Here is a 25,160-nt window from a genome sequence, read left to right on the forward strand (position 1 = left end):
GAGGGGCAGACTCACGCTGTGAGTCGGTCAGAAGGGTGTCAGGATGGTTGGCAGACTCCAGCAGCTCATCCTCTCCATGCTGGCCTACACCTCTTCCTATCTTCATGTTCCAATGTGTATTTATCCCTTAACCAACACACTTAAAGCCATGTCAACTAGTCAGTGCTCTGACTGAATTGTGTATTCCAGTCATTAAAGTCCTAGAGCATGGAAACAGACCCTTCGGCCCAACTCGCCCATGCCCATCCCAACCTAAACCAGTCCCGATCCCTTGTGGGTTGAGGAGATGGTGGTGTCAAGGGTGAGGATGGCTGGTATCACCTGTTCCACAAAACCCCTCACCCCAGGCCCCCCCACCCCACCGACTGGCAAATGTTTCAGTTCAAACCCCACCATGGCAGCGGGACCCATGACCCCAGAGAAAGGCAAAATAGTCAAAATAAAGGGCAGAGAAATCAGCAAACCACGAGAGGGAAGCTTCCCATCGTTTCTGGTGGTTTATTTGAAGGTAGGAGATGGTGAAGGTGACCATGTCAAGGTAGACATTAACAGGCAGCTCCAGCACCAGGTCTCACGAGCCCAGCCCTTCATTTGTAGACTTTCTGCAGTTTTTTTGCAAGCTGCTGCATCAGAGGAGATTTTGGGGCGAGATGTTTTAACGATTCCTTCTCCTTCATCAGCTTCTCGTGGGCCTCATCGAACAGCTCCTTGCCCACGTCACGCTTGACTCGCTCACGCCATTCCATCAGCTTGGGGCGACCTTCCAGGGGGTCGAGGCCTGTTCCCACAGGCTGCAGGGAGAAGGGGAAGGTAATAAAACAGGGAGAGAGAGAGGGAGGGAGGGAGGGAGGGAGAGGGAGAGAGGGGGGGGGGGGGGGAGAGGGAGGGAGAGAGGGAGAGAGGGGGGGAGAGGGAGGGAGGGAGGGAGAGAGAGAGAGGGAGGGAGGGAGGGAGAGGGAGGGAGAGAGGGAGGGAGGGGGAGAGAGAGAGGGAGAGAGGGAGAGAGAGAGAGGGAGAGAGGGAGAGAGAGAGAGGGAGGGAGGGAGGGAGAGAGAGGGAGAGGGAGAGGGAGGGGGGGTGAGAGAGGGAGAGGGAGGTTGTGAGAGAGAGGGAGGGGAGTGAGAGAGTGAGAGAGGGAGAGAGAGAGAGGGAGAGGCAGAGGGAGGGTGTGAAAGGAAGGGAGAGAGGGAGAGGAAGAGAGGGAAGGAGGGTGTGTGAGAGAGAGAGTGAGAGAGAGAGGAAAGGAGAGGAGAAGGAAGGGCGGGAGAGAGAGGGAGGGAGGGAGATAGAAAGAGGAAGAGAATGAGAGAAAGAGAGGGAGAGAGAGAGGGAGGGAGAGAGGAGGGGGAGAAAGGGAGAGAGAGGGGGAGGGAGGGTGAGATAGAGAGAGAGAGAGAGAGAGGGAGGGAGGGTGAGAGAGAGGGAGAGAGTGTGTGTGTGAGAGGGGGGGCGGTGGTGGTGAGAGAGAGAGAGTGAGAGAGAGGGGGGGGTGGTGAGAGAGTAAGAGACAAGGAAGTGAGTGGGTGAGAGTGAGAGAGAGAGAGAGAGGGAGGGAGGGTGTGAGAGAGAGAGAGTGAGAGAGAGAGAGGGGGGGGGGGTGGTGAGAGAGTAAGAGACAAGGAAGTGAGTGGGTGAGAGTGAGATCTTGCTGGTGTCTGATTTCTCACCCACCCACTGTCCCTTGGCACAACCGGTTTAATTGGTAGCACTTGCTCCGAAAGTTAGTATTTCCAAATAAACCTGTTGGACCACACCCTGGTGTTGTGTGATGTTTAACTTTGGTCCAATATGACTTTGCTGAGAGACTGAAATAAAGGTGGTGCAGAATTCAGACAGGCCCCAGCTCCACACACACACAGTGTCCAACTGACCCAGCAGCTGCAGACTAGACAATGTACACTCACATTGACATTAAATGGAACGGCCTGAATGCTATCCCCAGGGCAATTGGAAACATCGAGTTGTTTACCAGACGGAGGGGCACCTCAAACCCTTATTTGGAAAGGGCTCAGTGACCTACACACCCCCCTCCCCCCCCCAGGAATGGTTGCCCAAGGACCACCCTGTGACCGTCTGCCCCCTTCACTTCCACTTTATTTACTTCACTCCTGGTTTTGTTTGTCGATCTGTCACGTACTTCCCTCCTGTAGAGAGACCGGGCACTTCACGGTGCCCATAACGGCTGGGGCAAGGTGGAGGGAGACAGCACTGGGGGCAGCATGGGGGGAGACAGAGACAGAGCGAGGGGAGAGGGAGAGGGAGAGGGGGAGGGAGAGAGGGAGAGGGAGAGGGAGGGAGAGGGCGAGGGGGAGAGGGAGAGAGGGAGAGGGAGAGAGGGAGAGGGGGAGGGAGAGAGGGAGAGGGAGAGAGGGAGAGGGAGAGAGGGAGGGAGAGAGGGAGGGAGAGGGCGCGGGGGAGAGGGAGAGAGGGAGAGGGAGAGAGGGAGAGGGAGAGAGAGGGACAGGGCGAGGGGGAGAGGGAGAGAGGGAGGGAGAGGGAGAGGGGGGGGGAGGGAGAGAGGGAGAGGGGGGGGGAGAGGGAGAGGGAGAGGGGGAGACAGCGAGGGAGAGAGGAAGAGGGGGAGAGGGAGTGAGGGAGAGGGGGAGATGGGGAGAGGGAGGGAGAGAGGGTGAGAGCGAGGGTGAGCGGGAGAGAGCGAGGGAGAGAGGGACAGGGGGAGAGCGAGGGAGAGAGGGGAGAGCGAGGGGGAGAGCGAGGGAGAGGGAGAGAGCGAAGGAGAGAGCGAGGGAGAGAGCGAGGGAGAGAGGGGGAGAGCGAGGGAGAGAGGGACAGGGTGAGAGGGAGAGAGTGAGGGAGAGAGGGAGAGAGTGAGGGGGAGATGAGGCGAGCGAGGGAGAGAGGGGAGAGCGAGGGGGAGAGGGGGAGAGAGAGGGAGAGCGAGGGAGAGAGGGAGAGGGTGAGAGAGAGTGGGAGAGAAGGAGAGGAAGAGAGCGAGGGGGAGAGGGAGAGCGCGACGGGGAGGGGGAGAGAGCAAGGGGGAGAGAGAGAGGGGGAGGGGGAGAGGGGGAGGGGGAGAGGGAGAGGGGGAGAGGGAGAGGGGGAGAGGAGGAGAGGGAGAGAGCGAGGAGGAGAGGGAGAGAGGGGAAGAGCGAGGGGGAGAGGGGGAGAGGGAGAGAGCGAGGGAGAGAGAGAGGGAGAGAGGGAGGGAGAGGGAGGGAGAGAGGGAGAGGGAGAGAGGGAGAGGGGGAGAGGGGGAGGGGGAGAGGGGGAGAGGGAGAGCACGAGGGAGAGAGGGGGAGAGGGAGAGCGCGAGGGAGAGAGGGAGAGCGTGAGGGAGAGGGAGAGGGGAAGAGGGAGAGAGCGAGGGAGAGAGGGAGAGGGTGAGGGGGAGAAGGTGAGGGGGAGAAGGTGAGGGGGAGATGGAGAGGGAGAGAGCGAGGGAGAGAGGGAGAGGGTGAGGGGGAGAGAGTGAGGGGGAGAGGGAGAGAGCGAGGGAGGGAGAGAGTGAGGGAGAGAGGGAGGGAGAGAGGGAGAGGGGGAGGGAGAGGGAGAGAGGGAGAGGGAGAGAGGGAGAGAGAGGGAGAGAGCGAGGGGGCGAGCGAGAGAGGGAGGGAGAGGGAGAGGGAGAGGGGGAGAGAGCAAGGGAGAGAGGAAGAGGGGGAGAGGGAGTGAGGGAGAGGGGGAGATGGGGAGAGGGAGGGCGAGAGGGTGAGAGCCAGGGTGAGAAGGAGAGAGCGAAGGAGAGAGGGACGGGGGAGAGCGAGGGAGAGAGGGAGAGAGTGAGGGAGAGAGGGGGAGAGCGAGGGAGAGAGGGACAGAGTGAGAGGGAGAGAGTGAGGGGGAGATGAGGCGAGCGAGGGAGAGAGGGGAGAGCGAGGGGGAGAGGGGGAGAGAGAGGGAGAGCGAGGGAGAGAGGGGGAGAGCGAGGGAGAGAGGGAGAGGGTTAGAGGGAGTGGGAGAGAAGGAGAGGAAGAGAGCGAGGGGGAGAGGGAGAGCGCGACGGGGAGAGGAAGAGTGCGAGGGGGAGGGGGAGAGAGCAAGGGGGAGAGGGGGAGAGCAAGGGAGAGAGGGAGAGAGTGAGGGAGAGAGGGGGAGAGCGAGGAGAGAGGGAGAAAGAGAGGGAGAGCGAGGGGGAGAGAGAGAGGGGGAGGGGGAGGGGGAGAGGGAGAGGGGGAGAGGAGGAGAGGGAGAGAGCGAGGAAGAGAGGGAGAAGGAGAGGGAGAGAGGGGAAGAGCGAGGGGGAGAGGGAGAGAGCGAGGGAGAGAGGGAGAGAAGGAGAGAGGGAGAGAGAGGGAGAGAGTGAGGGGGAGAGGGAGAGAGGGAGGGAGAGAGGGAGGGAGAGAGGGAGAGGGGGAGAGGGGGAGGGGGAGAGGGGGAGAGGGAGAGCGCGAGGGAGAGAGGGAGAGCGTGAGGGAGAGGGGAAGAGGGAGAGAGCGAGGAAGAGAGGGAGAGGGTGAGGGGGAGAGAGTGAGGGGGAGAGGGAGAGAGCGAGGGAGAGAGGGAGAGGGTGAGGGAGAGAGGGAGGGAGGGAGGGAGAGAGGGAGAGAGCGAGGGAGAGAGGGAGGGAGTGAGGGGGAGAGGGAGAGGGAGAGGGAGGGAGCGAGGGAGGGAGGGAGAGAGTGAGGGAGAGAGGGAGAGGGTGAGGGGGAGAGGGAGAGGGGGAGAGGGAGAGGGAGTGAGCGAGGGAGAGAGGGAGGGAGTGAGGGGGAGAGGGAGAGGGAGAGGGAGGGAGCGAGGGAGTGTGGGAGAGAGGGAGGGAGTGAGCTCAGTGCCCTGTGGATGGAAGGTGAGGGGTGGGAGCAGGTTGTTGAGGCTGAAGGACCCTGAACCCCTCGTGGGGAGTATGTGCTCGGCTTGGCTTCGCTCTGAGGAAGGGACTGTCGGGTTGACCCTGTAACTTTATTTCCTTGTTTATCGACTCCATACCTTTGGTTTTGTACCGAGGTACATTTTTCCCTGAAGGGGCACAGGGAATGGTGAGATTGTAAATCTTTCAGTGTACTCCATATCCCTGTACCTCAGGCTCCGTGCCAACAAACCTGAATCCTCATTCTAAAGGTGACCGGGACAACATAACCATTCCTTGTGGGTGAGGGGCTGTGTTTGTTGGTGATGGTGGGATTGTCAGACCGAGAGTGTAAGGGAGTGTGAGAATCGAGAGACAGGAGTGTTCCTCTGGTGCTGTGATATAAAGCAACTTACCAACCAAACAGAAAGGATCCTGTAAAACAGCGAGTGGACTGTGCAGGGAATGGGAAAAGGCAAGGCCGGTGGGAGGTCATTTTGGAGAGCAGTCAGAGACCAGGACCAGGGGGAGGGGGGAATAGGAGATCTGTGCTTTGGGACTTCCAGGTCAAAGGGGGAGTGAACAATCACTGAGCACACACATGTCTAACTCTTACTACCAACGGAATATGATTAGATTCCCTACAGTGTGGAAACAGACCCTTCAGCCCAACTAGTCCACACCGACCCTCCGACGAGTAACCCACCCAGTCCCATTACCCTCTGACTAATGCACCAACACTACGGGCAATTTAGCATGGCCCATTCACCCAACCCGTACATCTTTGGCCTGTGGGAGGAAACAGGAGACCCGGAGGAAACCCTCGCAGACACGGGGAGAATGTGCAAACTCCACACAGACAGTCGCCCGAGGCTGGAATCAAACCTGGGACCTTGGTGCTGTGAGCTGAAAATGTGTTGCTGGAAAAGCGCAGCAGGTCAGGCAGCATCCAAGGAACAGGAGAATCGACATTTCGGGCATAAGCCCTTCTTCAGAAATCCTAACCACTGAGCCACCGGTGTGGCCCAATAGGAAACCCAGATGGGTTTTTCCTGGCCATCCAATCACGATCATTGATAAAGTCTTAATTCCAGGTTTGACTTCAAATTCCACCATGTGCCACAGTGGGATTTGAACCGAGGTCCCCGGAACATCACTTGGGTCTCTGGATTAACAGGCCAGTGATCGTGCCATTATCTCCCCACTATGTTCAATGACAGCTGAAACCAATGAGGAAGGAGGGGAATGATGTGTGGGACATGTTTATAATTCCATTTCTTGGAAAACGATCTGCATCGATCCAATTGAATTGGTCTGTCGGAGGAATCACCTGATCAGTTGGAAATGTGATCGAACCCAGTTCCGATTCTCTCACCTGCATCAGAGCGACGAGAGCGACCAGGTCAGCCAGGGATACTTCCTGTCCTGCGATGTACGGTCTGTCTTGCAGGAAGGTGTCCTCAAAGATCTGGATGGCTGTTTGCAGATCCTGTACGGCCTCGTCCATTCTGTCCTTGGGCACTGGCTGCCCAGTTAAAACCGGCAACAAGCCCTGGGGGAAAACACATGAGGAGAGGTCACCAGGACAAGTTCACTCACAGGATGTCAACCACTGCCCTGAGGATCATGGGCAGAGCAGGGGCTGAACTCAAACACTACAGTCGTGTTCGGGGAAGTTTCAAACTCACTTACATGTTGCCAGGCTCCTTGAGAATGTAAATACGAAATATAACCCTCCATTTGACAAACCGGTAGCGCTATTTTGAATTACAGAGTTCTATAAGGGTTTTGTAAATCAAAAGTTTCCCCCTGTCCCTCTGGACGTTTTCGCTGCGCAAATGCCACTGTGCAAGAAGCCAGTTTATTTCTTCCACCCCAAATTCAAGTTGCCTGTTTGAGCGATGAACTAAATAAAAGGCAAGCATTGTCACCAAAAAACACCCCCCTGTAATCCCCAAAGAACACCCCCCTGTAATCCCCAAACACCATCCCCCTGTAATCCCCAAACACAATCCCCCTGTAATCCCCAATAACCATCCCCCTATAATCCCCAATAACCATCCCCCTATAATCCCCAAACATCATCCCCCTGTAATCCCCAATAACCATCCCCCTGTAATCCCCAATAACCATCCCCATGTAATCCCCAATAACCATCTCCCTGTAATCCCCAAAAAACCATCCACCTGTAATCCCCAAAAAACATCCCCCTGTAATCCCCAAAAAACATCCCCCTGTAATCCCCAAACACCATCCCCCTGTAATCCCCAATAAACACCCCCCTGTAATCCCCAATAAACATCCCCATGTAATCCTCAAACACCATCCCCCTGTAATCCTCAATAACCATCCCCCTGTAATCCCCAATAAACACCCCCCTGTAATCCCCAATAAACATCCCCATGTAATCCTCAAACACCATCCCCCTGTAATCCCCAATAAACACCCCCCTGTAATCCCCAATAAACATCCCCATGTAATCCCCAAACACCATCCCCCTGTAATCCCCAATAACCATCTCCCTGTAATCCCCAAACACCATCCCCCTGTAATCCCCAATAACCATCTCCCTGTAATCCCCAAACACCATCCCCATGTAATCCCCAATAAACATTCCCCTGTAATCCCCACTAAATATCCCCTTGTAATCCCCAATAAACATCCCGCTGTAATCCCCACTAAATATCCCCCTGTAATCCACAATAAACATCCCGCTGTAATCCCCACTACATATCCCCCTGTAATACCCAATAACCATCCCACTGTAATCCCCAATAAACACCGCCTCTAATCTCCAATAAATATCCCCCTGTAATCCCCAATAAATATCCACCTGTAATACCCAATAAACACCCCCCCTGTAATCGCGAAAAACCATCCCCCTGTAATCCCCAATAACTATCCCCCTGAAATCGCAATAACCATCCCCCTGTAATCCCAAATAGCCATCGACCTGTAATCCCCAATAACCATCCCCCATAATCCCCAATAAACACTACCCCTGTTATCCACAATAACCTGCCCCCTGTAATCCCCCAATAAACACTCTCCTGTAATCCCCATTAACCATCCCCCTGTATTCCCCAATAACCATCCTCCTGTAATCCCAAATAAACACCCCCTGCAATCCCCAATAACCATTCCCCTGTAATCCCCAATAACCATCATCCTGTAATCTCCAATACCCCTCCCCCTGTAATCGCCAATAACCAGGCCCCTGTAATCCCCAATAAACACCCCCCTGTAATCCCCAATAAACATCCCCATGTAATCCTCAAACACCATCCCCCTGTAATCCCCAATAAACACCCCCCTGTAATCCCCAATAAACATCCCCATGTAATCCTCAATAACCATCCCCCTGTAATCCTCAATAACCATTCCCCTGTAATCCCCAATAAACACCCCCTGCAATCCCCAATAACCATTCCCCTGTAATCCCCAATAACCATCATCCTGTAATCTCCAATACCCCTCCCCCTGTAATCGCCAATAACCAGGCCCCTGTAATCCCCAATAATCATTCCCCTGTAATCCCCAATATACATCCCCCTGTAATCCCCAAAACACCATCCCCGTGTAATCGCCAATAAACATGCCCATGTACTCACCAATAACCATCTCCCTGTAATCCCCAAAAAACCATCCACCTGTAATCCCCAAAAAACATCCCCATGTAATCCCCAATAACCATCCCCCTGCAATCCGCAATGAACATCCCCCTGAAATCCGCACTAAATAATAAATATCCCCCTGTTATCCCCAATAAACATTCCCCTGTAATCCCCACCAAATATCCCCGTGATCCCCAATAAACATTCCCCTGTAATCCCCAAACACCATCCCCATGTAATCCCCAATAACCATCCCCCTGTAATCCCCAAACACCATCCCCCTGTAATCCCCAATAACCATCCCCCTGTAATCCCCAATAAACATCCCCCTGTCATCCCCAATAAACACCCCCTGTAATCCCCAGTAAACATCCCCCGTAATCCTCACTAAACATCCCCCTGTAATCCCCAACAAACATTCCCCTGTAATCCCCACTAAATATCCCCTTGTAATCCCCAATAAACATCCCGCTGTAATCCCCACTAAATATCCCCTTGTAATCCCCAATAAACATTCAACTGTAATCCCCAATAACCAACCCCCTATAATACCCAATAACCATCCCACTGAAATCCCCAATAAACACCATCTGTAATCCCCAATAATGATCCCCCTGTAATCCCCAATAAACACACCCCGTAATCCCCAATAACCATCCCTCTATAATCCCCAATAAACACCCCCTCTAATCTCCAATAAATATCCCCCTGTAATCCCCAATAAATATCCACCTGTAATACCCACTAAACACCCCCCTATAATCACCAAAATCCATCCCCCTGTAATCCCCAATAACTATCCCCCTGAAATCCCCAATTACTATCCCCCTGAAATCGCAATAACCATCCCCTTGTAATCCCCAATAACCATCCCCTTGTAATCCCCAATAACCATCCCCCTGTAATCCCAAATAACCATCGACCTGTAATCCCCAATAACCATCCCCCATAATCCCCAATAAACACTACCCCTGTTATCCGCAATAACCTGCCCCCTGTAATCCCCCAATAAACACCCTCCTGTAATCCCCATTAACCATCCCCCTGTATTCCCCAATAACCATCCACCTGTAATCCCAACTAAACACTCCCTGCAATCCCTAATAACCATTCCCCTGTAATCCCCAATAACCATCATCCTGTAATCCCCAATAACCCTCTCCCTGTAATCCCCAATAACCACGCCCCTGCAATCCCCAATAATCATCCCCCTGTAATCCCCAATATACATCCCCCTGTAATCCCCAAAACACCATCCCCGTGTAATCTCCAATAAACATCCCCATGTAATCCCAATAACTATACCTCTGTAATCCCCCAAAACCATCCCCTTGTAAACCCCAATAACCATCCCCCTTTAATCCCCAATAATCATCCCTCTGTAATCCCAATAACCATCCCCCTGTAATCCCAATAACCATCCCCCTGTAATCCCCATAAACTTCCCCCTGTAATCCCCAATACACCCCCCACTGTCATCCCCAATAAACATCCCCCTGTAGTCCCAATAACCATCGCCCTATAATCCCCAATAATTTCCCCCTGTAATCGCCAATAAACAACCCCTTATAATCCCCAATCAACATATCCATGTAATCCCCAATAAACATCCCCCTGTAATCCCCAATAACCATCCCCCTGTAATCCCCAATAACCATCCCCCTGTAATCCCCAATAACCACCCCCCTGTAATCCCCAATGAACATCCCCTTGTAATCCACAATACATAGTCCCCTGTAATCCCAATAAACATCCCCCTGTAATCACCAATAAACATCCTCCTGTAATCCCCAATAGACACCCCCATAATCCCCAATAACCATCTCCCTGTAATCCCCAATAACCATCCCGCTGTATTCCCCAATAAACACCCCCTGTAATCCCCAATAACCATCCCCCTGTCATCCCCAATAAACACACCCTGTAATCCCCAATAACCATTCCCCTGTCATCCCCAATAAACACTCCCTGTAATCCCCAATAAACATTCCCCTGTAATCCCCAATAAACACCGCCCTGTAATCCCCAATAAACACCCCCGGTAATCCCCAATAACCATCCCCCTGTAATCGCCAATAACTATCCCCCTGTAATCCCCAATAAACATCCCCCTGTAATCCTCAATAACCATCCCCCGATAATCCCCAATAAACATCCCACTGTAATCCCAATTAACATCCCCCTGAAATCCACAATAAACATCGCCCTGTAATCCCCTATACCCCTCCCCCTGGAATCCCCAATAACCTTCCCCCTGCATTCCCCAATAACCATCCCGCTGTATTCCCCAATAAACATCCCCTGTAATCCCCATTAACCATCCCCCTGCAATCCCAATAAACATCCCCCTGCAATCCCAATAAACATCCCCGTGTAATCCTCAATAAACATCCCCCTGTAATCACCAAAACACCATCCCCGTGTAGTCCCCAATAACCATCTCCCTGTAATCCCCAAAAAACCATCCACCTGTAATCCCCAAAAAACATCCCCCTGTAATCCCCAAACACCATCCCCCTGTAATCCCCAATAACCATCCCCCTGTAATCCCCAATAAACACCCCCCTGTAATCCCCAAACACAATCCCCAATAACCATCCCCCTGCAATCCCCAAACATCATCCCCATGTAATACCCAAACACCATCCCCATGTAATCCCCAATAAACATCCCCGTGAAATCCCCAAACACAATCCCCATGTAATCCTCAATAACCATCCCCCTCAATAACCATCCCCCTGCAATCCCCAAACACAATCCCCAATAACCATCCCCCTGCAATCCCCAAACATCATCCCCCTGTAATCCCCAAACACCATCCCCATGTAATCCCCAATAAACTTCCCCCTGAAATCCGCACTAAATCATAAATATCCCCTGTGATCCCCAATAAACATTCCACTGTAATCCCCAAACACCATCCCCCTGTAATCCCCAAACACCATCCCCATGTAATCCCCGATAAACATCCCCCTGTAATCCCCAATAAACATCCCCCTGTAATCCCCACTAAATATCCCCCTGTAATCCCCAATAACCATCCCCCTGTAATCCCCAATAACCATCCCCCTGTAATCGCCAATAACTATCCCCCTGTATTCCCCAATAACCATCCTCCTGTAATCCCAAATAAACACCCCCTGCAATCCCCAATAACCATTCCCCTGTAATCCCCAATAACTGTCCCCCTGTAATCCCCAATAGCCATCCCCGTGTAATCCCCAATAAACATCCCCCTGTAATCCCCACTAAATATCCCCCTGTAATCCCCAATAAACATTCCCCTGTAAACGCCTATAAACACACCCCCTAATCCCCAATAACCATCCCCCTATAATCCCCAATAAACACCCCCTCTAATCTCCAATAAATATCCCCCTATAATCCTCAATAAATATCCACCTGTAATACCCAATAAACTCCCCCCTGTAATCGCCAAAACCATCCCCTGTAATCCCCAATAACTATCCCCCTGAAATCGCAATAACCATCCCCCTGTAATCCCCAATAACCATCCCCCTGTAATCCCAAATAATCATCAACCTGTAATCCCCAATAAACATCCCCCGTAATCCCCAATAAACACTACCCCTGTTATCTGCAATAACCTGCCCCCTGTAATCCCCCAATAAACACCCTCCTGTAATCCCCATTAAGCATCCCCCTGTATTCCCCAATAACCATCCTCCTGTAATCCCAAATAAACACCCCCTGCAATCCCCAATAACCATTCCCCTGTAATCCCCAATAACCATCACCCTGTAATCCCCAATACCCCTCCCCGTAATCCCCAATAACCATGCCCCTGTAATCCCCTATAATCATCCCCGTGTAATCCCCAATATACATCCCCCTGTAATCCCCAAAACGCCATCCCCGTGTAATCCCCAATAAACATCCCCATGTAATCCCAATAACTATATCCCTGTAAATCCCCAAAACCATCCCCTTGTAAACCCCAATAACCATCCCACTTTAATCCCCAATAACCATCCCCCTGTAATCCCAATAACCATCCCCCTGTAATCCCCAATACACACCCCACTGTCATCCCCAATAAACATACCCCTGTAATCCCCAATAAATATACCCCTGTAATCCCCACTAAACATCCCCCCGTAGTCCCAATAACCATCACCCTATAATCCCCAATAACATCCCCTGTAATCGCCAATAAACAACGCCTTATAATCCCCAATAAACATACCTCTGTAATCCCCAATATACATCCCCCTGTAATCCCCAATAACCATCCCCCTGTAGTCCCCAATAAACATCCCCCTGTAATCCCCGATGAACATCCCCCTGGAATCCCAAATACATAGTCCCCTGTAATCCCAATAAACATCCCCCTGTAATCCCAATAAACATCCCCCTGTAATCCCCAATACATAGTCCCCTGTAATCCCAATAAACATCCCCCTGTAATCCCCGATGAACATCCCCCTGTAATCCCCAATACATAGTCCCCTGTAATCCCAATAAACATCCCCCTGTAATCCCCAATAAACATCCCCCTGTAATCCCCAATAAACATCCCCATAATCCCCAAAAACCATTCTCCTATAATACCCAAAAAACACCCCCTGTAATCCCCAATAAACATTCCCCTGTAATCCCCAACAAACACCCCCTGTAATCCCCAATAACCATCACCCTGTATTCCCCAATAAACACCCCCTGTAATCCCCAATAACCATCCCCCGTCATCCCCAATAAACACCCCCTGTAATCCCCAATAACCATCCCCCTGTCATCCCCAATAAACACTCCCTGTAATCCCCAATAAACATTCCCCTGTAATCCCCAATAAACATTCCCCTGTAATCCCCAATAAACACCCCCCTGTAATCCCCAATAAACACCCCCGGTAATCCCCAATAACCATCCCCCTGTAATCGCCAATACCTATCCCCATGTAATACCCAATAACCAATCCTCATAAATCCCCAATAAACATCCCCTGTAATCCCCAATTAACATCCCCCTGAAATCCACAATAAACATCCCCCTGCAATCCCCAATAACCATCCCGCTGTATTCCCCAATAAACATCCTCTGTAAACCCCATTAACCATCCCCTGCAATCCCAATAAACATACCCCTGTAATCCTCAATAAACATCCCCCTGTAATCCCCAATAAACATCCCTCTGTAATCCCCAATAACCATCTCCCTGTAATCCCCAAAAACCCATCCACCTGTAATCCCCAAAAAACATCCCCCTGTAATCCCCAAACACCATCCCCATGTAATCCCCAATAACCATCCCCATGTAATCCCCAATAACCATCCCCCTGTATTCCCCAAACACCATCCCCATGTAATCCCCAATAACCATCCACCTGTAATCCCCAATAACCATCCCCCTGCAATCCCCAAACACCATCCCCATGTAATCCTCAAACACCATCCCCATGTAATCCCCAATAACCATCCCCCTGTAATCCCCAATAACCATCACCCTGTATTCCCCAATAAACACCCCCTGTAATCCCCGATACCCCTCCCCCTGGAATCCCCAATAACCTTCCCCCTGTAATCCCCAATAACCATCCTCCTGTAATCCCCGAATAAACATCCTCTGTAATCCCCAATAAATTCTCCCCCTGGAATCCCCAATAACCTTCCCCCTGTAATCCCCAATAAACATCCCCCTGTAATCCCCAATAAACATCCTACTGTAATCCCAAATAAATATCCACCTGTACTCCCCAATAAACATCCCCTGTAATCCCCAATAACCACCCCCCTGTAATCCCCAATAACTATCCCCCTGTAATCCCAAATAACCATCCCCCTGTAATCCCCAATAAACACTCCCACTGTAATCCCCAATATCCATTCCCCTGAAATACCCAATAACCATCCCCCTGTAATCCCAATTAACATCCCCCTGTAATCCCCAATAAACAACCCCGTTATCCCCAATAAGCAACCCCCCGTGATCCCCAATAACAAAGCCCCTGTGATCCCCAATAACCATCCCCCTGTAATCCCAATTAACATCCCCCTGTAATCCACAATAAACATCCCCCAGTAATTCCCAATAAATTCTCCTCCTGGAATCCCCAATAACCTTCCTCCTGTAATCCCCGATAACCATCCTCCTGTAATCCCCGAATAAACATCCTCTGTAATCCCAAATAAACATCCACCTGTAATCCCCAATAAACATCCCCCTGTAATACCAATAACCATCCCCCTGTACTCCCCAATAAACATCCCCTGTAATCCCCAATAAATTCTCCCCCTGTAATCCCCAATAAACATCCCCCTGTAATCCCCAATAACCATCCTCCTGTAAACCCCAATAAACATTCCCCTGTAATCCCCAATAAACATCCTACTGTAATCCCAAATAAACATCCACCTGTAATCCCCAATAAACATCCCCATGTAATCCCAATAACCATCCCCCTGTACTCCCCAATAAACATCCCCTGTAATCCCCAATAAATTCTCCCCCTGGAATCCCCAATAACCTTCCCCCTGTAATCCCCAATAACCATCCTCCTGTAATCCCCGAAAAAACATCCCCCTGTAATCCCCAATAACCACCCCCCTGTAATCCCCAATAACTATCCTGCTGTAATCCCAAATAACCATCCCCCTGTAATCCCCAATAAACACTCCCCCTGTAATCCCCAATATCCATTCCCGTGAAATATCCAATAACCATCCCCCTGTAATCCCCAATAAACATCCCCCTGTAATCCCCAATAACCATCCCCCTGCAATCCCAAATAAACATCCCACTGCAATCCCCAATAACGATCCCCCTGCAGTCCCCAATTAACATCCCCCTGTAATCCCCAAAAACCTTCCCCTGTAATCCCCAATAAACATCCCCCTGTAATCGCCAATAACCATCCCCCTGTAATCCCCAATAACCATCCTCCTGTAATCCCCAATAAACATCCCCCTGTAATCCCAATAACCATCCCCCTGTACTCCCCAATAAACATCCCCTGTAATCCCCAATAACCATCCTCCTGTAATCCCCGAATAAACATCCCCCTGTAATCCCCAATAACCACCCCCCTGTAATCCCCAATAACTATCCCCCTGTAATCCCAAATAACCAATCCCCTGTAATCCCCAATAAACACTCCCCCTGTAATCCCAATATCCATTCCCCTGAAATACCCAATATCCATCCCCCTGTAATCCCAATTAACATCCCCCTGTAATCCCCAATAAACAACCCCGTTATCCCCAATAAGCAACCCCCTGTGATCCCCAATAACCAACCCCCTGTGATCCCCAATAACCATCCCCCTGTAATCCCAATTAACATCCCCCTGTAATCCACAATAAACATCCCCCAGTAATTCCCAATAAATTCTCCACCTGGAATCCCCAATAACCTTCCTCCTGTAATCCCCAATAACCATCCTCCTGTAATCCCCGAATAAACATCCTCTGTAATCCCCAATAAATTCTCCCCCTGGAATCCCCAATAACCTTCCCCCTGTAATCCCCAATAACCATCCTCCTGTAAACCCCAATAAACATCCCCCTGTAATCCCCAATAAACATCCTACTGTAATCCGAAATAAACATCCACCTGTAATCCCCAATAAACATCCCCCTGTAATCCCAATAACCATCCCCCTGTACTCCCCAATAAACATCCCCTGTAATCCCCAATAAATTCTCCCCCTGGAATCCCCAATAACCTTCCCCCTGTAATCCCCAATAACCATCCTCCTGTAATCCCCGAATAAACATCCCCCTGTAATCCCCAATAACCACCCCCCTGTAATCCCCAATAAACACTCCCCCTGTAATCCCCAATATCCATTCCCCTGAAATACCCAATAACCATCCCCCTGTAATCCCCAATAAACATCCCCCTGCAATCCCAAATAAACATCCCCCTGCAATCCCCAATAACGATCCCCCTGCAGTCCCCAATTAACATCCCCCTGTAATCCCCAAAAACCTTCCCCTGTAATCCCCAATAACCACCCCCCTGTAATCCCCAATAACTATCCCGCTGTAATCCCAAATAACCATCCCCCTGTAATCCCCAATAAACACTCCCCCTGTAATCCCCAATATCCATTCCCCTGAAATACCCAATAACCATCCCCCTGTAATCCCCAATAAACATCCCCCTGCAATCCCAAATAAACATCCCCCTGCAATCCCCAATAACGATCCCCCTGCAGTCCCCAATTAACATCCCCCTGTAATCCCCAAAAACCTTCCCCTGTAATCCCCAATAACCATCCCCCTGTAATCCCCAATAACCATCCCACTGCAATCCACAATAACCATCCTCATGTAATCCCCAATAAACACTCCCCCTGCAATCCCAAATAAACATCCCCCTGCAATCGGGGAGAAAGTGAGGACTGCAGATGCTGGAGATCAGAGCTAAAAATGTGTTGCTGGAAAAGCGCAGCAGGTCAGGCAGTATCCAAGGAACAGGAGAATCGACGTTTCGGGCATAAGACCTTCTTCAGGAATGCCCGAAACGTCGATTCTCCTGTTCCTTGAATCCCACTGCAATCCCCAATAACCATCCCCCTGCAGTCCCTAATAAACATCCCCCTGTAATCCCCAATAACAATCCCCCTGTAATTCCCAATTAACCATTCCCCTGTAATCCCCAATAAAAACCTCCCTGTGATCCTCAATAAACATCCCCCTGTAATCCCCAGTAAACATCCCCCTGGAATCCCCAATAAACATCCCGCAGTAATGCCCAATAAATATCCCCCTGTATTCCCAATAACCATCCCCCTGTAATCCCCAATAACCATCACCCTGTAATCCCCGAATAAACATCTCCCTGTAATCCCAAATAACCATCGCCCTGTAATCCCCAAAAAACTTCTCCCTGTAATCCCCAATAAACATCCCCCTGTAATCCCAAATAAACACCCCCTGTAATCCCCAATAACCATCCCCCTGTAATCCCCAATAACCATCCCCGTGTAATTCCCAATAAACACTCTTCTGTCATCCCCAATAAACACTCCCCCTCAACCCCATTAAAAATCCCCCTGTAATTCCCAATAAACACCTCCCGGTAATCCCCAATAACCATCCCCTGTAATGCCTAATAAACACTCCCCCTGTAATCCCCAATAACCTTCCCCCTGTAATCCCCAATAACCATCCTCCTGTAAACCCCAATAAACATCCCCCTGTAATCCCCAATAAACACCCCTCTGTAATCCCCAATAAACATCCCCCTCTAATCCCCAATAAACATCCCCCTGAAATCCCCAATAACCATCACCCTGTAATCCCAATAAACATCCCCCTGTAATCCACAATAAACATCTCCCAGTAATCCCTAATAAACACTCCCCCTGTAATCCCCAATAAATACTCCCCCTGTAATCCCCAACAACCATCACCCTGTAATCCCCAATAACCATCCCCCTGTGATCCACAATAAACATCTCCCTGTGATCCACAATAACCATCCCCCTGGAATCCCCAATAACCATCTCCCTGGAATCCCCAATAACCCTCCCCCTGTAATCCCCAATAACCATGCCCCTGTAATCCTCAATAAACGTCCCCCTCTAATCCCCAATAACCATCCCCCTGTAATCCCCAATAAACATCCCCCTGTAATCCCAAATAAACATCCCCCGTAATCCCCAATAAACACCCCTCTGTAATCCCCAATAACCACCCCCCTATAATCCCCAATAACCATCCTCGTGTAATCCCCAATAAACATTCCCCATCAACCCCATTAACATCCCCCTGTAATCCCCAATAACCATCCTCGTGTAATCCCCAATAAACACTCCCCATCAACCCCATTAACATCCCCCTGTAATCCCCAATAAACATCCCCCTGTAATCCCCAATAACCAGCCCCCTGTAATCCCCAATAAACATCCCTGTCCTCCCCAATAAACATTCCCCATCAACCCCATTAAACATCCCCTGATAATCCCCAGTATATGGGTTCCCGAAAAGACATTGGTGATGTTACCCTGAACACATATATCCTGCTTCCCTGATATCGAACGGTCATGTGCTGCCAAGCCAGATACTCATCCACTCGGGCACGCCTCTGGAGATCAGCCGGGTACCAGTGGTCGGGTGTCTTGTATTTACACGCCAGGTATTTGAGAATCGCCACACTTCAGGAGAGAATCAGAGAGACAGTCCGTTATTATCACTCTCTATCTCGGGGTCACTCTTTGTGTCTCAGGGTCACTCTGTCTGTCAGGGACACTCTGTCTCAGGGTCACTCAGTCTGTCAGGGACACACTGTCTGTCAGGGACATGCTCTGTCTCAGTGACACTCTCTATCAAGAACACTGTCTCAGGGTCATTCTGTGTCAGGGTCATTCTGTGTCAGGGACACTGTCTCAGGGTCACACTCTGTCTCAGGGTCACACTCTGTCTCAGGGTCAATCTGTGTGTCAGGGTCACTCCCTATCTCAGGGTCACTCTGTGTCTCAGCGTCACACTCTGTCTCTGGGACATCTGTCTCAGGGTCACTCTGTCTCAGGGATACATAGAACATAGAAAAATACAGCGCAGTACAGGCCCTTTGGCCCTCGATGTTGCGCCGATCCAAGCCCACCTAACCTACACTAGCCCACTATCCTCCATATGCCTATCCAATGCCCGCTTAAATGCCCATAAAGAGGGAGAGTCCACCACTGCTACTGGCAGGGCATTCCATGGACTCACGACTCGCTGAGTAAAGAACCTACCCCTAACATCTGTCCTATACCTACCCCGCCTTAATTTAAAGCTATGCCCCCTCGTAATAGCTGACTCCATACGTGGAAAAAGGTTCTCACGGTCAACCCTATCTAAACCCCTAATCATCTTGTACACCTCTATCAAGTCACCCCTAAACCTCCTTTTCTCCAATGAAAACAACCCCAAGTGCCTCAGCCTTTCCTCATACGATCTTCCTACCATACCAGGCAACATCCTGGTAAACCTCCTCTGCACCCGTTCCAGTGCCTCCACATCCTTCCTATAGTATGGCGACCAAAACTGCACACAATACTCCAGGTGCGGCCGCACCAGAGTCTTATACAACTGCAACATGACCTCAGGACTCCGGAACTCAATTTCTCTGCTAATAAAAGCCAGTATGCCATATGCCTTCTTCACCGCACTATTTACCTGGTGGCAACTTTCAAAGATCTGTGTACATGGACACCAAGATCCCTCTGCTCATCCACACTACCAAGTATCCGACCATTAGCCCAGTACCCCATCTTTTTGTTACTCTTACCAAAGTGAATCACCTCACACTTAGCTACATTGAACTCCATTTGCCACCTTTCTGCCCAGTTCTGCAGCTTATCTATATCCCGCTGTAACCTGCCACATCCTTCCTCACTGTCAACAACTCCTCCGACTTTAGTATCATCCGCAAACTTGCTCACCCAACCTTCTAGCCTCTCCTCCAGGTCATTTATAAAAATGACAAACAGCAATGGTCCCAAAACAGAACCTTGCGGAACACCGCTAGTAACTGCACTCCAAGATGAGCCTTTACCATCAACTACTACCCTCTGTCTTCTTCCAGCCAGCCAACTCCTAACCAAACCTCCAACTCACCCTCAATGCCATACCTCCGTATTTTTTGCAGTAGTCTACCATGGGGAACCTTATCAAACGCCTTACTAAAATCCATATACACCACATCTACCGCTTTCCCCTCGTCCATCTCCTTAGTCACCTTCTCAAAGAATTCAATAAGGTTTGTGAGGCACGACCTGCCCTTCACAAAACCATGCTGACTATCCTTGATCACATTATTCCTATCCAGATGTTCATAAATCCTATCCCTTACAATTCTCTCTAAGACTTTGCCCACAACAGAAGTGAGACTCACCGGCCTATAGTTACTAAGGTTATCCCTACTCCCCTTCTTGAACAAGGGAACCACATTTGCTATCCTCCAGTCTTCTGGCACTACTCCTGTAGACAACGAGGACATAAAAATCAAGGCCAATGGCTCTGCAATCTCCTCCCTTGCTTCCCAGAGAATCCTAGGATAAATGCCATCAGGCCCAGGGGACTTATCTATTTTCACCCTTTCCAGAATTTCCAACACCTCTTCCCTACATACCTCAAAGCCGTCCATTCTAATTAATTGTCACTCAATATTCACATCGGCAACAATGTCCTGTTCCTGAGTGAATACTGACGAAAAGTATTCATTCAGTGTCTCCCCAATCTCTTCAGCCTCCACACGCAACTTCCCACTACTATCCTTGACTGGACCTATTCCTACCCTAGTCATTCTTTTATTCCTGACATACCTATAGAAAGCCTTAGGGTTTTCCCTAATCCTACCAACTAAGGACCTTTCATGTCCCCTCCTTGCTGCTCTTAGCTCTCTCTTCAGGTCCTTCCTGGCTACCTTATAACTCTCAATCGCCCCAATTGAATCTTCACGCCTCATCTTTACATAGGCCGCCCTCTTCCATTTAACAAGGGATTCCAATTCCTTATTAAACCACGGCTCCCTCACACGACCCTTTCCTCCCTGCCTGACAGGTACATACTTATCAAGGACACTCAATAGTTGCTCCTTGAACAAGCTCCACATATCAATTACGCCGTTGCCTTGAAGCTTACTTTTCCAAGCCACGCATCCTAAGTCATGCCTCACCGCATCATAATTTCCCTGCCCCCAGCCATAACTCTTGCCCTGCAGTGCACACTTATCCCTCTCCATCACTAGAGTAAAAGTCACCGAATTGTGGTCACTGTCCCCAAAGTGCTCACCTACCTCTAATTCTAACACCTGGCCTGATTCGTTACCCAGATCCAAATCCAGTATGGCCTCACCTCTTGTTGGCCTGTCTACATATTGTGTCAGGAAACCCTCCTGCACACATTGGACAAACACCGACCCATCTAACGAACTAGAGCTATAGCTTTCCCAGTCAATATCTGGAAAGTTAAAGTCCCCCATAACAACCACCCTATTACTTTCACTCTTCTCCTGAATCATCCTCGCAATCCTTTCTTCTACATTTCTAGGACTATTAGGAGGCCTGTAAAAAACTCCTAACAGGGTGACCTCACCTTTCCTATTCCTAACCTCAGCCCAAACTACCTCAGATGGCGAGTCTTCATCCATCGTCCTTTCCACCGCTGTAATTCTATCTTTGACAAGCAATGCCACACCTCCCCCTCTTTTACCCCCACCTCTGACCCTACTAAAACATTTAAACTCTGGGACCTGTAACAGCCAATCCTGTCCCTGTTCTACCCATGTCTCCGTAATAGCCACAACATCGAAGTCCCAGGTACCAACCCACGCTGCAAGTTCACCGACCTTATTTCGTATACTTCTTGCATTGAAATATACACACTTCAAGCCACTTTCCTGTTTACAGGCACCCTCCTTTGAGATTGATGCCATGTTCCTAACCTCCCTACACTCCAGGTCCTGCACCCTAAAGCTACAGTCTAGGTTCCCATGCCCCTGCAGAGTTAGTTTAAACCCCCCCCAAGAGCACTAGCAAACCTCCCGCCAAGAATACCAGTGCCCCTCAGGTTCAGGTGTAGACCATCCTGTTTATAGAGGTCCCACCTTCCCCAGAAAGAACCCCAGTTATCCAAATACTGGAATCCCTCCCTCCTGCACCATCCCTGTAGCCACGCATTTAACTGTTCTCTCTCCCTATTCCTCAACTCTCTATCACGTGGCACTGTGTCTCAGGGACACTGTCTCAGGGTCACTCTGTGTGTCAGGTACACTGTCTCAGGGTCACTCTGTCTCAGGGTCACACACTGTCTCTGGGACACTGAGTGTCAGGGAAAATGTCTCAGGGTCACTCTGTGTCAGGGACACTCTCTGTGTCAGGGTCACTCTCTGTCTCAGGGACAACGTCTCAGGGTCACTCTGTGTGTCAGGGTCACTGTGTCTCAGGATCACTGTGTCTCAGGGTCACTCTCTGTCTCAGGGACAATGTCTCAGGGTCACTCTGTCTCAGGGTCACTCTGTGTGTCAGGGACACTGTCTCAGGGTCACACTGTCTCAGGGTCTCTCTCTGTCTCAGGTTCACTCTGTCTCAGGGTCAGTGTGTGTGTTAGGGTCACTCTCTGTCTCAGAGTCACTCTGTCTCAGGGTCACTCTCTGTCTCAGGGAACCTCTCTGTCTCAGGGTCACTCTCTGTGTCAGGGTCACTCTCTGTCTCAGGGACAATGTCTCAGGGTCACTCTGTGTGTAAGAGATGCTGTCTCAAGGTCACACTGTCTCAGGGACACTGTGTGTGTCAGGGTCACTCTCTGTCTCAGGGACACTCTCTGTCTCAGGGACAGTCTCTGTCTCAGGGTCACTCTGTCTCAGGGACACTCTCTGTCTCAGGGTCGCTCTGTCTCAGGGACACTCTCTGTCTCAGGGTCGCTCTGTCTCAGGGACAATGTCTCAGGGACACTCTCTGTCTCAGGGACACTCTGTCTCAGGGACACTCTGTCTCAGGGACACTCTCTGTCTCAGGGTCGCTCTGTCTCAGGGACAATGTCTCAGGGACATTGTCTCAGGGTCACTCTGTCTCAGGGATACTCTGTCTCAGGGACACTCTCTGTCTCAGGGTCACTCTTTGTCTCAGGGTCACTCTGTTTCAGGGACACTCTGTCTCAGGGACACTGTCTCAGGGACACTCTCTGTCTCAGGGTCACTCTGTCTCAGGGACACTCTGTCTCAGGGACACTCTGTCTCAGGGACACTGTCTCAGGGTCACTCTCTGTCTCAGGGACAGAGCAGTGTTTGTTTTGAACACAGAAGCATGCCCTCACCTCTCTCCCATGGTGAAAGCTCCATCCTTGAGCGCTGGCACCAGTCTGAGGGGATTCACTTTGCCAAAGTCCTCACTGTACTGCTGACCTGCAGACAATACAAGACACAGGAAACTGGAGCAGATGGTATCAGGCAGTTTCACATGCCCCATGGTGACACCTCACCTATCCATGGGACAGCCTGATTGGGGATTGGGGGGAAGGGAGCGGGAGGGCGAGGGGGAGGGGGAGGGAGAGGAGGGGGTGGAGGGTGAGGGAAGGGGGGAGACTGATCAGGGAGAGATCAGAGAGGTGGTGATGAAGGCGTGACAGAGGGAAAGAAAAGGAGAGGGAGGCAAACTTGAGAGAAATATTAGGGGGAGAAGCAGAGAGTGCTGGAGAAACGCAGCAGGTCTGGGCAATTCCGATAGAACCAGAATGAACATTTTTGGCTCCAGTGCAGCTCCTGTTCAGAACTGAGTTTGAGATTTACTCCATCCACAGTCCTTCACCCTGATTAGCAGAGCTGCAGAGTGGCAGGAGAGAGGAATGAAAACAGATTTCCTACAATCTAGCAGAGACAGCTGAGATCAGAGTGAGCTCTCTGTCCTACCTGCAAACAGATCGACCTGCTTAAACTCAAACGCAATGTTATTCTTCTTGGCGAAAATGTAGACAGCCCGGCAGGGCTGTGAGTGCAGATCCAAGTACAGCTCCAAACCCATGCTGCTGCTTCCAGACTTTGCAGAATAACAAGACTCAGGGAATCAGCAGCTCAGTCTTTGTCTGATGTCAAACCAATCCCTCCCCCAGTTCCCACAAACACAAGCACGTACATACTTGCTCCAACGTGAAAAACAACAAAACTCCCTGTGACTTGCCAGAACCAATAGCACACACAGGATAAGAAAAAGTAATCACATTACTTAAAAACACATCATCTGATCATTTATTGTTTCCATGTGGAACTGCGAGTGAAATTCCCAGTGCCAGGAATCTGCTCCAAACCAGATGGACAGCTCTCTGCTTAAGGAATTACTCAAATTAAACAGTAACTGATGTCTCCTGTAACTATAATTCAGTTAGACAATGTAACTTGACTTTAACTGTTATCTGTGTGTCCCTTGAATGAGGCAGACAGCCTATTAATGTTGGATCGCGAACCCTGTGCTGAGATATTTGAGCTCCTCTCGTTCGGTTCTCATGTGCATCATTGATTGTAATTGATCTACCCTCAGTGACCCTGTTCCCGTTGGTTATCACAGAATCCCTGCAGTGTGGAAACAAGCCCTTTGGCCCAACAAGTCCACACCCACCCTCCGAAGAGTATCCCACCCAGACCCTTCCCCTACCCCTATTACTCTACATTTCTCCACACTATTGTACCTAGCCTACACATCCCTGAATACTAAGGGCAATTTAGTATGGCCAATTCACCTAGCCTGGACTATTACTGGACTAGTCATGTGACTGGGCAAACTTAAATTCATTTAATTCATAAAGCTGGAACAAAATAGGCCCCAGTGTCTGGAATTCCCTTCCTACACCTCTCCAATTTTGTGCCTCACTTCCTTTAAGGTGCTCCTTAAAACCCCCTTATTTAACCAAGCTTTTGGATACCTGATCTAATATTCCTTCCTGCAGCTTGTTTCATGATGTTCCTATCACAGGCTTTGGGGGGGGTGAGAAGGCAGTGTGTTGTGTTACGTTCTATAAGTTGTTAAGTTGGCGCAATGGAGAGTTCAGGAGGGCAAGCCAGGAGCAGCACCACCCATACTTACAAATGAGGTGTCAACCTGGTGAAGCCACCAACCAGGACTCCTTGCACGTCGAACAGCATAAGCAGCAAGTGATCGCACAACCAATATATCAGATTAAAGCTCTGCAGTCCTGAATGGTGGTGCAAAATTAAACAACTCATTGGGGGAGAAGGCTCCACAAATATCCAACTAAGAGTGGTTGGCAATAACACGACTGATCAAGCTGGTCAGGTCCGAAAGAATATAGCTGCGAGACTGGGTTTGGGGTCAGTGGTGAGGAACCAGCAAAGGGGA

The 25,160-nt window shown here is 50.3% G+C and overlaps 1 protein-coding gene across 1 annotated transcript; it reads right to left on the reverse strand.

Annotated features, from left to right (window-relative positions):
- Positions 1-484: 484 nt before the first annotated feature.
- On the reverse strand, positions 485-23,916 carry LOC148145767 (glutathione S-transferase theta-1-like). The gene is made up of 5 exons (XM_088000236.1): positions 23,720-23,916; positions 23,128-23,215; positions 18,332-18,482; positions 6,123-6,299; positions 485-791 (listed from the first exon to the last, which is right to left on the reverse strand). Exons 1-5 carry the CDS (start codon positions 23,829-23,831, stop codon positions 588-590), a joined length of 732 nt encoding a protein of 243 aa, XP_087856362.1. The 5' UTR covers positions 23,832-23,916; the 3' UTR covers positions 485-587.
- Between the last annotated feature and the right edge of the window lie 1,244 nt (positions 23,917-25,160).

Source organism: Chiloscyllium plagiosum, unplaced genomic scaffold (genome assembly GCF_037043375.1).
Source record: "Chiloscyllium plagiosum isolate Xiang-an unplaced genomic scaffold, Cpla_swu_hap1 HiC_scaffold_24, whole genome shotgun sequence".
Lineage (NCBI taxonomy): Eukaryota > Metazoa > Chordata > Chondrichthyes > Orectolobiformes > Hemiscylliidae > Chiloscyllium > Chiloscyllium plagiosum.

Bases quoted from the DNA above. Each gene is read 5' to 3' on its own strand.
- LOC148145767 (XM_088000236.1), bottom strand. From the start codon at position 23,831: ATGGGTTTGGAGCTGTACTTGGATCTGCACTCACAGCCCTGCCGGGCT. The intron at 23,216-23,719 runs GTAGGACAGAGA...TATTGTCTGCAG, and splicing joins GCAGGTCGATCTGTTTGCAG to GTCAGCAGTACAGTGAGGAC. The intron at 18,483-23,127 runs GTGAGGGCATGC...TCTCTCCTGAAG, and splicing joins GCTTTCACCATGGGAGAGAG to TGTGGCGATTCTCAAATACC.